The sequence below is a fragment of the Schistocerca nitens genome, chromosome 3, assembly GCF_023898315.1.
Source record: "Schistocerca nitens isolate TAMUIC-IGC-003100 chromosome 3, iqSchNite1.1, whole genome shotgun sequence".
Lineage (NCBI taxonomy): Eukaryota > Metazoa > Arthropoda > Insecta > Orthoptera > Acrididae > Schistocerca > Schistocerca nitens.
Genome location: NC_064616.1, coordinates 565,545,102 through 565,559,912, shown reverse-complemented (window position 1 = coordinate 565,559,912; position 14,811 = coordinate 565,545,102). Strand labels below are relative to the sequence as shown.

Below are 14,811 nucleotides of genomic sequence, written 5' to 3'. Positions count from 1 at the left end.
GTGTCTCGACAGCTACCGACCGATTAGCCTGACGAACGTACTTCGTAAACTGATCGAGAGGATGGTTAGCTTCTGATTATGTTGGGTATTCGAATCTCGTGGTCTGAGTGTGGCTTGCGGAAGAACTGTCTCCAACTGACCATTTACCCAGATTGGAAACTGCAATCTGTCGGGCTTTTGCTAAACGCCAACACCTTGTCGCAGTCTTCTTTGACATACATAAGGCATATGACGCGGCTTGACGCCATCCCATTGTAGTTACCCTCCATCACTGGGACTTCCGCAGCCCCCTTCAGATTTTTATGCGTGAATTTTTAACCCAACGGCTCTTCGAGGTTAGAATTGGCACTTCACTCAGCATCCCTTGGATCCAGGAGAACTGTATCCCACAGGATTCGGAGTTAAGTATCACATTCTTCCTCGTCGCCATCAATGGGATTGTAAACTCTGTTGGCTCTCTGGTTACACCGGAGTTGTATGTCGACGATTTTTGCATATTGTGCACCTCCCACTCGGAAGCATCTGCTGTGAACTCCAGCTCCAAGGCGCCATCCAACAGGCCTTTGCGTGGACCCTTCCCCATGGCTTCCAGTTTCTTCCCTCTAAAACGAGGGTTACGAATATTTGCTGTCAACCCACAGTTCACCCCGATCCAGAACTTTATTCAGGCAACCAGCTCCTAGATGTTGTTGCATAGTCCCGTTTCTTGGGTTTTATTTTTGATAACAAGCTGACATGGCTACCCCATATTCGCCACCTGAAGACTACCTGCATGCAGAAACTTAATGCTCTCCGCCTCCTGGCCCAAAAAGTTTGGGGTGCGGACCATGCTACTCTTCTTCATGTTTACTGCACTCTGGTTTTGTCCAGACTAGATTATGGCTGTCAGGCTTCTGGCTCAGCGGCTCCTTCCACTCTGAAACTGCTTGAACCCGTTCATCATTATGGGGTGCGTCTGGCTATTGCTGCTTTTCTCACGAGTCCCATCGACAATCTCCTCACAGAAACGGGGATTCCCTCTAGAAATGCGATGAAGCCAACTCCTGGTTTCTTACGCAGTCGCCATTCAATGATTCCCTGACCATCCCATGTAAACTTGTCTCTTTGCAAATGAGGGACATCTCCCTCCTGATACCCACTCTCAGGTAGCATTGCTGGTTGGAATGTGCCTCACTTCCCTCTTTTGGGATCTCCATCTCCACTCACTGGAATGATGTGCCTCGTGTATTTCCGTATACTGCATAGACCATGGATTAAGACCGACCAATTTTAGGGCCTAAGGTTTGTCGCCCCTATTATACTGCGGCACCTTGTACATTAAAAGCGATAATGAGATTCTGACAACAGTGTCACTGCAGCGCCCGTCGGCGGTCCAGGATAGCGAGTGCTACGTCCTTGGTCCACCACGGTACCAAACGACGAGTTCAACTCGAAGAGTTCAAGGATGCTGATTGTTCTAACACGATAGATACTACGGGATACGTTTTTACGTCTTTTGCGGGCATTGAACACCATTTACTGCAAGGATCATGCCGTGTTGTTCATAGAACTGCTAGCCATTGATAGAGCCCCCCCCCCCCCCCTTCCCTCCACAGTGTTTTAATATGTACCAACTCAATGAGCAGCCTTTAGGCTATAGACCGATGCTAGTCTCGTCATCCTTTGGCCCCTCTGTCTATGACCTTATCTCTGCCGTTGGCCGTGCCACCTGCTTAGTTGTGTGTCTTAGGGTCCCAAGTCATGTTGCCATCCCAGGGAATGAATTGGCTGACCGTTTGGCTAGAGGCAGTACTTGTCCCCCATTTCCTTTCATGAATTCAGGTGCAGATATGCGGCTATACATAAAATCTCTCTTTGCCCAAAAATGGAATTGCATCTGGTGCCCTACTGCTGGCAGTAATAAACTTCGCACAATGAAGGAGACTACTACAGTTTGGCGCTCTTCCGTCCACTCCTCTCTGAGAGAGTCCACTTTCTTATTCCGTCTATGCATCGGTCATACTAGGCTCACCAATTGTTTTCGCTTGTGTAAGGAGCCACCCCCACAATATGGCTGTGGAGCCAGACTGACGGTATCCCATATACTGGTGGAATGTCCTTTTCTTTTGGCCCTTCATACTAAGTATAGCCTTCCGGATTCCTTGTCTTTAATATTAGCAGATGATTCACAGATGATTGAACTGGTTCTCAGTATCCTACGTGAAAGTGCTATTTATTTCCAATTATATAGTTTTCATTTACTAGTAGAGCAGGGGCAGGGTGGTTATGCTTGGGGCCTCTCTTCGTATTTTCTGGGTCTGGGACCGATGACTACTACCCCCTTTAGAAAGATTACTCTTTTATCCCTCTGTTTTTCCAGTTTCTGGCTTTGGCCTACCCTTTTACGCTTTCTACTGTGTGGGCTTCTATGTTTCTCGTTTTATAGTTTGACCCCTTTGACTGGATCCGCCCACTTTTAGTGGACACGTCTATCTTACTCATGTTATTTTTGAATTGCAGGCCTGATGACCTCGCCTTTTTGTCCCATAACCGCCCTCAGTTAATCAACCGCTCTCTCAAACCTTCGGTAAATGTCATTAGTCACCTCCCTCCTTGCTGTTCAGTATCCCCCCTCCCCCCCCCCCTTCACATTCTATTAAGTATTCCCACCTGTGTCACTCACACCGGCTTGTGACGAGGTCATTAGCGACGGACTAACTACTTGGGGAACTGTGCCTGTTGAACGGATCCGGTTGAAACACGTATCGTTTAGAGTGCTGAGCTTTGTATGATAGACACGGCGAGGAGGCTCACATTGAAGAATGATAGCATATGTCAAACTCATTGACGCTGGTATGTATTTGGTACCTTTCGCCGCCTGACTTAAAATAGGATGTTTTTCTGGTTCTCGAATAAATGTCAGGTGGATTCGGTGTAAAGAATTCATTAATCAGTAATACGATAAATGCGTTTTTTCTTGTCGTGGAATATTCATCGATGCTTATGTGTCCATTAAGCCCAAAAGTCGTAGAATCGATATCAAATCCGTATGATTTTTCATTTAAATACATAAAATAGGAACTTACCAATTAATTTCGGCCCTCTTACTTCATTGTTGAAACAAATCTTTAATCGGCTTTTTCTATAATAGATTTTTGCCCATATTTTTTGTAGAGTATCGGTAATTGGTTTACAAAATTAGGACTGTGTCGATAGGTATGGACTAGTGTGTGATAGATTTCCCCTTGAAATCATGGTTGTGGTGACACTGATACATAGCGTAGGCGGAGGCTTAGGTTATACTAGAAGATGACAATTTGGTTGTGAGTCCGCGAAAAGTGATGTCAGCAGATTGATCTGTAGCGTAGCCCGATGTCTACGTTCGGCCTGTATTTAACTCATTGTCCTTTTATAAAAACTACAATTTCAGAAGACATTGTAAGTAAGGTTCCAGTATGACTGCGTAAAACATTTACTGAGTATTACGACAGCTGTTTCGGAAGACTTCCATTTTCAAGTACGTGCATATGCAAAGTTAGAGAATTACAATGTGCTATATAGTGCTACAGGAATTTTAGACTTAATTTTTATAAGTGAAGAATTTCGTGAGTTATTGAGGTATAACAGAAATAAGTCGTAATTCTCATTATCGCGAATTACACAAATAACTATGTTGTAATTAATGTTTATATTTCTAAATTGTGTGTGTAAGAGAAACACTTTCTTCTGCGTTGTCCTGACGTGTATATAACATCGGGTGTGATTGTATCTGGTTACTTTTCAGTCAAATTTCACGTGAAATTCTAAAATATCGATTAACGTCGATTTTGTACTTTTTAGTACAGAATGGCGTAATATTTTGTTATATTTACTGTAATTTTTGACAGTTCGCATTATATGTTTTATATTTAAATAGTAACACACTATGGTCAGAGGTGTTCTATCTTTATGTATCGTAAGTATGTATGTCCTATCTTTGGTTCTCAACTTACGTAACGTTTTTCTGACGTATAAATAACATCTGGCGTGGCTGTTCGTGGTACATTTCACGTTGACTTTGTGCTGTTAGTTTTCATACAGCAGGGTGTGACGTTTTAGTGTAAATTGTAAATATTTAGTATGATTTGATAGTTGGCACCACAGATGCTTTACATTTGTGTGAGAACAGACTTTGGTCAGAGATGACGATGTCTGTAGATGTCTTTGGCATATGTATCCACTCTGGGAATTTCTCGTGCTTGGGAAGTGTCATTCGTTTTTAATTTATCGTGTTTTTTAGAAGTGCGTTCATTTGGTTGGAAATGTTACCTGAATATACCGTGGGTATGTATTTTAATTTAGTGTGTGTCTTGTTTTCTCTAAGTAGGTGGATGTCTTTGCGTAGTGTGTCTCGTTTTGGTTTTATTCCCTTTTTATATAATTAGGTGACAATTTTAGGGTCAAAGTTGTTCGCGTAAGCTAGATAATGTAGTATTTCAAATTATTTATCGAATGCTTCTTTATATAGTGCAAAATTTATTAATCTATCGATCGTGGAGTTGAAATATGCAAATGTATGTGAAGTGGGATGACATGATTCGGCATTTGTGATTAAATCGGTGGTGGTAGGCTTTCTGTATCTTTCGAAGTTGTGTTCAGCAAAAATAACACTGAACTCTAGTACATTGTAATTATCAAACTTTGTATACGTAGGTTCTTGATATGGAAATCTTCCGAAACAGCAGTCGTAGTACTCAATAAATGTTCTAAGCAGTGATACTGGAACCTTACAATGTTCTTTCAAGACATATTTCACTGCAGGCACAGTCCTCAAGAAACTAAAATTTCAAAGTAAATTCAGAAGAAGCTGTGTTAATAGGCAAATGTTCCACATGCATTTTCATGCGTGTTAGGCACATCAGCTATGAATAACGTGCTGATGCAATATACACTTATCTAGGAATGACCAGGCCATATTTTTGGTATTGCAAGGAAGTATCCAGAAACAACAAAACGTTCATCAAATGCTAAAGCTGCTGTCATCAAAAACTTGTATTGTTTGATCACGATACTCCCTCGACATCAACGACTGGGTGATGTGTATTTTGTCCCGGTAAAACTGTGAGGTAGTCAATTTACACTGTACTTTTCAAACTGATCAGTATTGAAACTTAGTGTGTTGACTTCCTACATTTAATTGCGGATTTCGCATTTGTAACTACATTTTATTTACTTTGTTATGCTGCTTACGTGCTGTCAAGTCCGAACTTTTAGGGGGTTTGTATTAGAAACTCAGTAGCACTGCTAGTTACCATTGGTGGTGATGGGGGACGCGTTTCCTGACGGGAATCATTGGCTGCTTATAAATCGAGGACGTACTCCTCCACTATCGAAAAGCCACACGTAATTGCTTTCTCCCCATGTGAGTGACTTTTTATGGTAATTCTTATTCTGTAGGAGATATTCTAGAATTTTCCTTAATACCAGTTTTGCTTAATAATGCGAGCAATGTGATTTTCTCGTGATAGTGGAACTGTCTCGTAATGAAATCACAGGTAGGGGGTTACAAATCTCTTTCGATGGGGAAGCTGGACGAAGCAATAGTCTGACAGGACGTAATGAAACTGCTAACGTGTTCTATAGACGTTACGTGAAACTGACTTAATTGTGTGGCAAATTGCAGTTGTCTAGTTTCACATTTTTACACCGTAGAAATCTTAGTCAGTCGCTTGATTGTGAAACATTTTCATTTAAGACAGTGTGCTGCAACATGATAGATGTATTTAGTTTTGCACACCGAGTTGTTTGCTAATGGTTATCTTTCGAGGGAAACCGTCAGTCACGTCACTCTCTCTTTCTCTTCCCATTAACATTTCACGCCCATTCGACGACAAGGCGTTTTGAGACGATGTACATACTCATGTTGGACAAGAATGGCAAAGGAACTTGGCCTTATTTATGCCTATGGAACCATCCCGACATTTGACTTCAGCGTTTTAGGGAGGCCAAGGACAACCCAAATTTAGATTGTCGGACGGAGACTTGTACTCCGGTTCTTCCGAATGTTAATCCATCGTCTTACCCGCTGTGCCATCACGCCCGGTAATTTCACAGTGAATATCTTTAAGATAAAATGTGAAATAGGATTTGCAAGTGCAGGCACCATGATATCTTCAGTTGATTCTCCGAAGTATAACGGAAACAGGGTTGTCACATATAAGAGTTTCGTTTTAAGGGCGGACCATCTACAAATAACAATATAAACAACAAGCGTTTAAAACAGTGTGTTTCGATCTCCCAAGTCTGCTGATGAATGACCTACTGTACTTTATTGTGACTCGGTAACGTGCTGTATATTAACCAATTTACCCAGTGTGTTAATAATGCCCAGTGCTACGGTACACACGAAACGTACAATTTTCGTGTATATGTTCAGTGCGTCTCCTTCCTTTGGTGACCCATGCATTTTGTTTAATAGTACAACAGTAATTTGCGTTGGATGTTTTTACCACAGTACTTAGTTGGTTACAAACCAGTGTAACAGCATCTCTCTCTCTCTCTCTCTCTCTCTCATATATATATAATGTGCCTTTTCTGGTAGACGCAGTGTGGAAAACTTCCATTTACATGTTTGTACCTGTATTGCGGAAACTAAGTTTTTTAACATGGTTTCCCGTTCAAACCACTGTGTCTCCTGCGCCTGTACACACTGAGTTCTTAAGGGGTTTTTAAGAGCACGTCATTTTCACATCAGTGACACCTTGATTTAGTGCGCACTTTCCGCCGTATGAAGTGAAGTGCTCGTGCAAAAGGCATTATCAAGCGGACCCAACGACCTTCGTGACGGTTGCTTTATCAGCCAGCGAAGTCGACAAGATTTTTTCGTTTTACCGACGCGCATGCAGAGGTGGAGAGAAGTCCTACGCAGCTTCCTCACATATACTGCATATCATTCTTTCGTCGTATATTGGAAAACGCATGAAAGTATGGTTTCACACGGAGATACTAACTGCAGACATTACTTGGTTCGTATATTAGAAGTACCGTAGTTTAAAAAATATGGAGATTGTGTGTTGTGCTATGTTAAGAAACAGGAACATTGGATGCTAAACGAAGTTACTGAAAGTTCATTTCCGTGTGTTAGGTTTCTGGTGGGCGATACACAAGGGCCTTCCGTTGAGACATTGGCTGCTTACTCGTAGGTGCCAAGAACGGTTTTCCTTTTGTCTTGCCGCGGTCGACCTTCATCGAGCTTGTTTTATAGGCCAAGCTGAGTTTGCAGTACGACCGACCAAGTGCCATACAAGCGGCTGCATTACACTACACACATTTGCTGTAGCTTTCTGCAGGAGTACAGTTTCGTGGCATTATTACGTGCTGTCTGCAGTTTATTTTTAAATAGGAGATATTGCCCAGATTTTGACAGTAAAACGAATTGCAAATTGCGAAACGACAGTCGTAAATATCTTGTAAAAGGAAAAGCAAGAAGTTGATAATTTCGTTTCAGCACTATCATTTTGTTACGGGACGAGCTAAATGGGGATATAGAGAGACATTTGGTATAATTGCGTTTAGAATTTAGATTTATTATCTGTGCATCGTGGGCAACCATGCCACACAGCATGCCGTTAATTACAACTAAGTATATTAAACATCCACACGGTACCCGAGCACGTATTCGTATCATTTGGCGTGGCCGTGGACAAGGTTTCAAACACCACTAAAGTAAGATTTGGTGATTACAGTCGTGAAACCTAGTCAGACCGTCTGCATTCGTCACCAACACTTCTATAGGGGGAGGATCGTCTTATCACTCCATTCGTTTCGATGAGGTCACCAAAGGAGTGTGATTTTCTGAAAATGTATTGTAGGCTCGTCCTTGCTTTCCCCTATCACGATGTTGTGATTGCCGCAGTTACAGTAACTCCGAATTCTCCGCAACGTAATGATGTAATTTCGTTATCATTGTGACTTCATACTTATTGCTTTATTGCTGTACGAGCCAAATAGCTTTCTTTCATTTTTTTTTAATATGTCGAACAGTGCTATCTCCTAACTACGTTACGTAAATGGAATTTTCTGGATAAACTTACATGCCACATATCGAAAGGCAATTCAAAATGGTTCAAATGGCTCTGAGCACTATGGGACTCAACTGCTGAGGTCATAAGTCCCCTAGAACTTAGAACTACTTAAACCTAACTAACCTAAGGACAACACACACATCCATGCCCGAGGCAGGATTCGAACCTGCGACCGTAGCGGTCGCGCGGTTCCAGACTGTAGCGCCAGAACCGCTCGGCCACCAGCGGCCGGCCGAAAGGCAATTAACGGACTCATTAACATTTATGTGGTGGACATGTATACTGTTAAGTATGTCAACCAAAGATACCTTCTATTAATTTATTTCGTTTTCTTAATCTGGGTTTGAGTAGTTCAGCACATCTGCAACTACTAATTGCGTTTTAGTAGGATGAGATTGCTGAACAATACCGAAACGGTGATATGTGCAAATAACAGTTCAGTAATGCTTAAACCAGCTGCGCTGTCGTTATGTGAAAGCTCTCTCTGTCGTGTGCCGAGGCTAGAAATTACTGCTACGAAACTTACACGAATATACAGGGTGTACATAAAGTCCAGGAACAATTATTTATTGCACAAGAACAAAACATTGTACAGATGTCATACACTCTGAAAGCGTTTTTTTTACAAACATTCGATATGCAAACCATGAGTGACGCGGCAGACGTCAATACGGTAATCGAATTCTTGCCATACCCGTCCCAGCGTGGCATCGTAGACTGTGGCAGTCGCTTCCCGTATTCTTTCCCGGAGCTCTGCTACATCACGTGGTAGAGGCGGTACATACACCAGATCTTTGTGTCCCCACAGGAGGAGGTCGCAAGGAGTGAGATCTGGTTATCGGGGAGGCCATTTCATGAAACAGCTGTCCCCTTTCTGTAGCACGGCCAATACATCGATGCGGCAGGTCCGCGTTCAGGTAACCACGAACTTCACGAAGAAAATAGGGTGGAGCCCCATCCTGCTTAAAAATGAACGGAGCGTCTGATTGCATTTGAGGCATCAGCTGTAGCATACTTGATTTTGTCGAACTCAAACACACAGAAAGCTCTCTCCGCACCTGAACTCACCATTTTTGCAACTAGCGCTGACTATCGGCAAATTACCAAAGTGCGCTGTGGCGGTATACATGGGGGGGGAAAAAAAAACTTTCAGGGTTTCCCTTCAAAATGACAGATGTGTGATATCCGTACAATGTTCGGCTCTTGTGCAATAAATAATTGAAAGTATTCCCGGACTTCATGTACATTCTGTATAGTTAATGCGGCATCATTAGCTTAGAAGTGCGGTATGAGAAGCGCTGCCGTGATCAGCGCTCAACAAGGAGCGGTCAGCCTTTCGTGGCAGCGGCGTATTTGTGTAATTAGTCTTGGACGTTATGACTAGTTAGAGCTCTGTCACTGTAATGGACGCTTTGTCCTTCGTGGCTTCCGCTGGCACAATGAGAAGTGTATCAGAACAACTGTTTCCTTTAACGTATACTGGACACGTGAAACCCTTCTTCAGAAACAATTTCTGTTAGCTTAGCCTGCATCTTAAGTTCGATACAACGGTCTGAGCAAATAATAGTTAAGTAATGCGTAAACTAGCTGCGCTGTCGTTATGTGAAAGCTCTCTGTCGTGTGCCGAGGATAGAAATTAAAGCGTTATTGCGGCGCTGCGACAGTCTTGCATTACGCTAGAGCTGTGATTCGTGTATTCCGTATCACCTGTTATTTGGAAAAAGTGTTTCGTTACTTAAAAGTTGGGACTGTCATTTATTTCAAAACCTCTTATAACAGTATTACGCAGAATTACTAAAACCTCTTTTAGAGACTGCCGCCACGCCTGTTGTGACAATGAACTTTTCAGTAACCTGGTTGGATCTGACCTATCTTCGTTGTTCGCGACATATCTTGTTTGTGGGTTGAATCCTGAGAAGCGGGGACAAAGTCATTCTTGGAGTCTGTGTCAACAGTAATCGCGTCGTGCTTGGGTAGCTCAGTCGGTAGAGCACTTGCCCGCGAGAGGCAAAGGTCCCGAGTTAGTCTCGATCCGGCACACAGTTTTAATTTGCCAGGAAGCGTCACATCAGCGCACACTCCGCTGCAGAGTGGAAATCTCTTTCTACTTTTAAGCTTTCATTCGGAATCTGGAAGCCACTGTGACATAGATTTTTCTTTTTACTACGGCAGGACGAGCGTCATGGTGAGGAATAATGTATTGAGAATAAGAATTACGTATGCGTAACGTGGTAACCTTCGCCATTGCACTTCATATTCGGAGTTCACCAACCAGCTGCCTCGCCCAACCAGCAAAAGTCCCTCAACCCGTTTTACAGGATGGGTGCCGGTTAAGAGGAAGTGCGAAGCCCTTAACGCAATAATTTGAGTAGGGAAGGACATTTTGGTTGTGTGCGAGATAGTAGTGAGACATATAAATGACCCACGAAAGGTAGAGTCTGTGTTGTGTTGCAAAAATTCTCAGAGATTAAACTTCAAATTAAGATATGTTTTATATGGGTGTTTCAGGAATCTGCACATTGAAGTTTTTTTAATGAGTTATGCACTCCTCTGTCTCGTACCTTTCATGTTAAAAACGGACATACATTTTATCCTCTCATTGATTTTGAGCACTGAAATAGTTACTTTTCGAGATCCGCAAACATTGGACAGTAACCCATCTCTGATTCAATGGTTATTTTATTTGTGTGTGCCTTTTCGAGTTCCAACGATTTGTGCATTGTTTTGGAGGTGGATGTGAGAAATACGCTCGACATTTGTCTAGATTGTGGGAAATCGCATAAAATAACTTACAGGTTGGACTGTGTCGTGTACGTTAAACAGCGTCTTGCTTTGATCTGAGTCTGGCTCGTAAGGTAGTGTATCGTGCGGTTAGTTGTAAAAGAAATTGGAAAGTGGAACAGATTTGGAATGTGGAGGATTGTTTCGTTTCGAAATAATTCTCTCGACACTTTCGAGTGAGAGGGATTAAAGGATGAACCTGTTCATTAGCTAGCATTTTTAATAGTGTGTTCCTATACCAGAATCATCGTTTCTTTTGTTTCACTTGTTGAACAAAACGGCCACAAAATGGAATCAGCGGGTTCCCTCGTGACAGTCTCCACACATTACGTTTCCAATAGTGTTTGCTGTGAATGAACTATGTTCTATAAACATAGACAAAGGGAATGATATCATCAGTCCATCAGTTTTATTAGGCGCTACATAATTTTTTTTTCCTCAAAAGGTGACACTCAGATACATAAATTTCATGCTTAAAAATTAATGACGTTTGGCGTTTTTGCCATTTCCGTGACATTCAAATAGCGACTCGGTTTCTTCGGTGTCAAATTCTCTTTCGATGGACTTAACTGTGCTCTGAGTATTGCCCTGAATTGGCTACTGATGTATTCGTTGGCTAGCGCAATCCAAACAAACGTAAGATGTCAAAAGCAGAACAGCTTAATTATTCGTGTAGATCCGTTACGTTTGCACAGACCTGCGTGAATGTCTTTAGCTGCATTGGTTCTGCTTTTACATGGCGGAATGAAGTGAGGATATCCAAGTAATTTTTGACATTTGCTTGCCCTAAAGATTACTACGAAGGCAGAAATAACGAATTTCCCGTACATAACGCACTTTTTTTTTTTATTCGGAGGCAAGTTGCCCTTATGTTACGATATGGTGTTAGTTTTTGTTGTTGGTACCGAACTCTTGGCACGTTTGATAATTATCATGGTGTCAAGCATGAATCTTTCACTCTGCAGCAGTGTGTGCGCTGTTCTGACAATTCCTGACAGGTTGAAATTGCCCCAGAGCGGGACTCGAACTCGATTCCCTATCAACTGTTTGGCGTCTCGTCGACAAAAACATTGATGGAAACAGGACAGTCCATAAAATATTCGAGGCTCATATAAAGTCAGCACAGCTATAGGAAAAATGAAATAAAAGTAGGGTACGTTATCAAGCTTTACTCGTCCAGTACACGACAGTAACTATAAGTCTGGGAGAATGTATAAGACACCTTAGTAACAATCTCATTTAGCTCGTTTTTCGTAAAAACAAACTTATTCATATCCTTTGGCGGTGCCTCAGTAATATTTACGTCACTGCATTTTTGTTAACTTCTTACTTGAACTTGCGCTACATGTTGTTTGTGGATTCTGCATTCGTTCCTGATAATTATTTTTCACCTTCGAAACTGGTACGTTTTTCAAGAAAAACGCATTGTTTAAACTTCCCAAGGTGATATTGATTTTTTTTTCCAGTGTCATTCTTACAATATAACGGTTCGCGTCGGTGATAGTCGTTCTGCTAGACGAATGTGTGTTAGATACCATAAAGAGTTTAACACAATATTTCCTTTTTTATGCGTAGCTCTACCCGGAGAACTTATGTCAGGGAATTTACATCGAAACTGCGCTGTAATTAGAAGATGCTTTCCTAAAGTAAGCTTTTAATTGAGGATTCTGATATAGATATGTTCGCAGATACTTCCTGTTTGCCAGAATGTTTTTATTCTGTGTAGACCGATTCGTATACTAGAAATGACCGTTCAGAGAATGTGGGTAACTGAGTGATGAATTTCAAATTCTTTGGATTACAAGCCGTATGCCAACGCATTATTTTACTCCTATGTTCGCACATTTTCTTTCAGGCTGGCTGGATCGCTGGCAGCAACTGTACAGCACTGCAGAAGAGCTGCAGAGAGTGCGCTGCTTGCAGCGCGAGATGGTCACCATGCGCGAGGAGATGATGGATCTCGCCAACAGGGTGACCAATATTTCCAGCGAGCTCAAGGACAGAAGTCAGCTCGATGGTGTCATCCAAAAGGTCAAGGTGAGTACTCTCTTTCTGAGCCACCTTTCTATTTTTGCGCATGCACGCATACCTCGACTGAAAAATGCGCTATGGACTATCCGAGACTCGGGAATTCTGTCTCATTGTCTCTTATGTTTATCGACCCGCCAGGTTAGACGAGAGCGCTAATGCGCTGCTTCCTGGACTCGGGTGGGCGCGCCAGCCCCGGATCGAATACGCCTGGCGGATTAACGACGAGGGCCGGTGTGCCGGCCAGCATGGATGTGGGTTTTAGGCGGTTTTCCACATCCCCACATCCCGCTTCAGTTACACGCCTCGCAGACATTTGAAAAACGTTCGCACTATTTCATACGTTACACTTGATGCAGGCAGCTGGGGTACACTAATTCCATCCCGGGGTATGGGGTGGCGGCAGGAAGGGCATCCGGCCACACCTTAAAATTAACCATGACAAATCCGTACTTACGCTTGCCGACCCTGCGCACGATGCGGGACAAAGGCAGTAACAAAAAAAGGACAATCACGTATGTTTATCGGTATCACGTAGTGATTTATAATTTTTATGCTCTCGTTTTTTTGGCGAAGGTTGTTTCTAGTCCGATAATATCGTGAAGAACAAATTCCTAAGGGACCAAACTGCGGAGGTCATCGGTCCCTAGACACTTACACACTACTTAAACTAAATTGTGCTAAAAAAAAAACGCACGCACGCACACACACACGCACACACACACGCACACACACACGCACACACACACGCACACGCGCGCGCGCACACACACACACACACACACACACACACACACACACACACACACGTGTCCGATGGAGGACTCGAACGGGAGGGGCCGCGCAATCGAACCTCCGGCGGGAGGGGCCGCGCAATCCATGACATGGCGCCTCAAACCGCACAGCCACTCCTGGCGGCTCTGGTCGCATGACTTCCAGATAGTATTCCTTATTGACCCTTTGATCATAAGGCACAACGCCATAGTGATCGAAGAAAACAGTGAGGAGAACCTTCACATGTGATCGAAATTATCGATCTTTTTTTTTCGGTCTTGGTTCTACAGGCAGTTTTTATTTGGATGAATGGGCCTTGGTTTTGACGTCATACCTGTTATGACCTCCTTTACAAGTTTTGGATCGTTGTCGACTTCATTCAGCAATTCCTGAGCGATGTCTACGCGATGTCTTTGGTCGAAATTCAAGAATTTCGGAACCATCTTTTCTGCTACACTTTTCATGCCCAAAACATCGGAAGAAATTGCTTGGTATGAGCCAAAGGATATACCAGCATAATCAGCAACTTCTCTAATGGTAATACGGCGATTTCCCAGAACCATTTTCTTTACTTGTTCCACATTGTCGTCAGTAATTTCCAGGGCGGGCGTTATCTTAAACTTCATTTCGACCGTCTTCGACAGGTTTGCACTAATCTTACACTCTTGTCTTAATCATAGCAGATTCGCCAGAAACCACAGTCAACATTTCGAATGTGATGCTGCACTTCATTCTATTTTTAAAGCATAATTTAATGCAGATTCTGTTAGCCATCGTTTTTGAAAGTAAAAATTTGCAGAGCACTCGAAAACGCGTATAACCTTTTCGACTGTTAACAGTAAACTAAATATTCAAAACAGTTGAAAAATGCAAATATACAACAGGAACATGTTTTCCAATAAGATAAAAAAAAATTGAAAGTCGTATGTATAAAGTCCGCGAAATTTGAAAATTGCCTTTACTTTTTGATCACATATATGACTTCAATTTCCCTTGTATTACGTCGGTGAATCTGGTATCTTTGTGAAATGATGATTGGACAGATAAATTACTATTTTGATCCCTCCAACCTTACACCAAGAAGGACCATGACTTATATTTTCTCTTCCACACCATTAGCAACTAGTCTTCCGACGTAGCATTTGGCTATGGCTGAGCGGTTATAAAGTTGCTTTCATACACGCAC

At 42.5% G+C, this 14,811-nt stretch overlaps 1 protein-coding gene across 1 annotated transcript in view; it reads left to right on the top strand.

Annotated features, from left to right (window-relative positions):
• Positions 1 to 14,811, top strand: part of LOC126248471 (klarsicht protein) — an 892,903-nt gene that overhangs the window by 767,048 nt on the left and 111,044 nt on the right. The window contains exon 19 of the mRNA XM_049949484.1: positions 12,679 to 12,860. Within this exon, the coding sequence (XP_049805441.1) occupies positions 12,679 to 12,860 (182 nt within the window). The remainder of the gene's footprint in view (positions 1 to 12,678; positions 12,861 to 14,811) is intronic.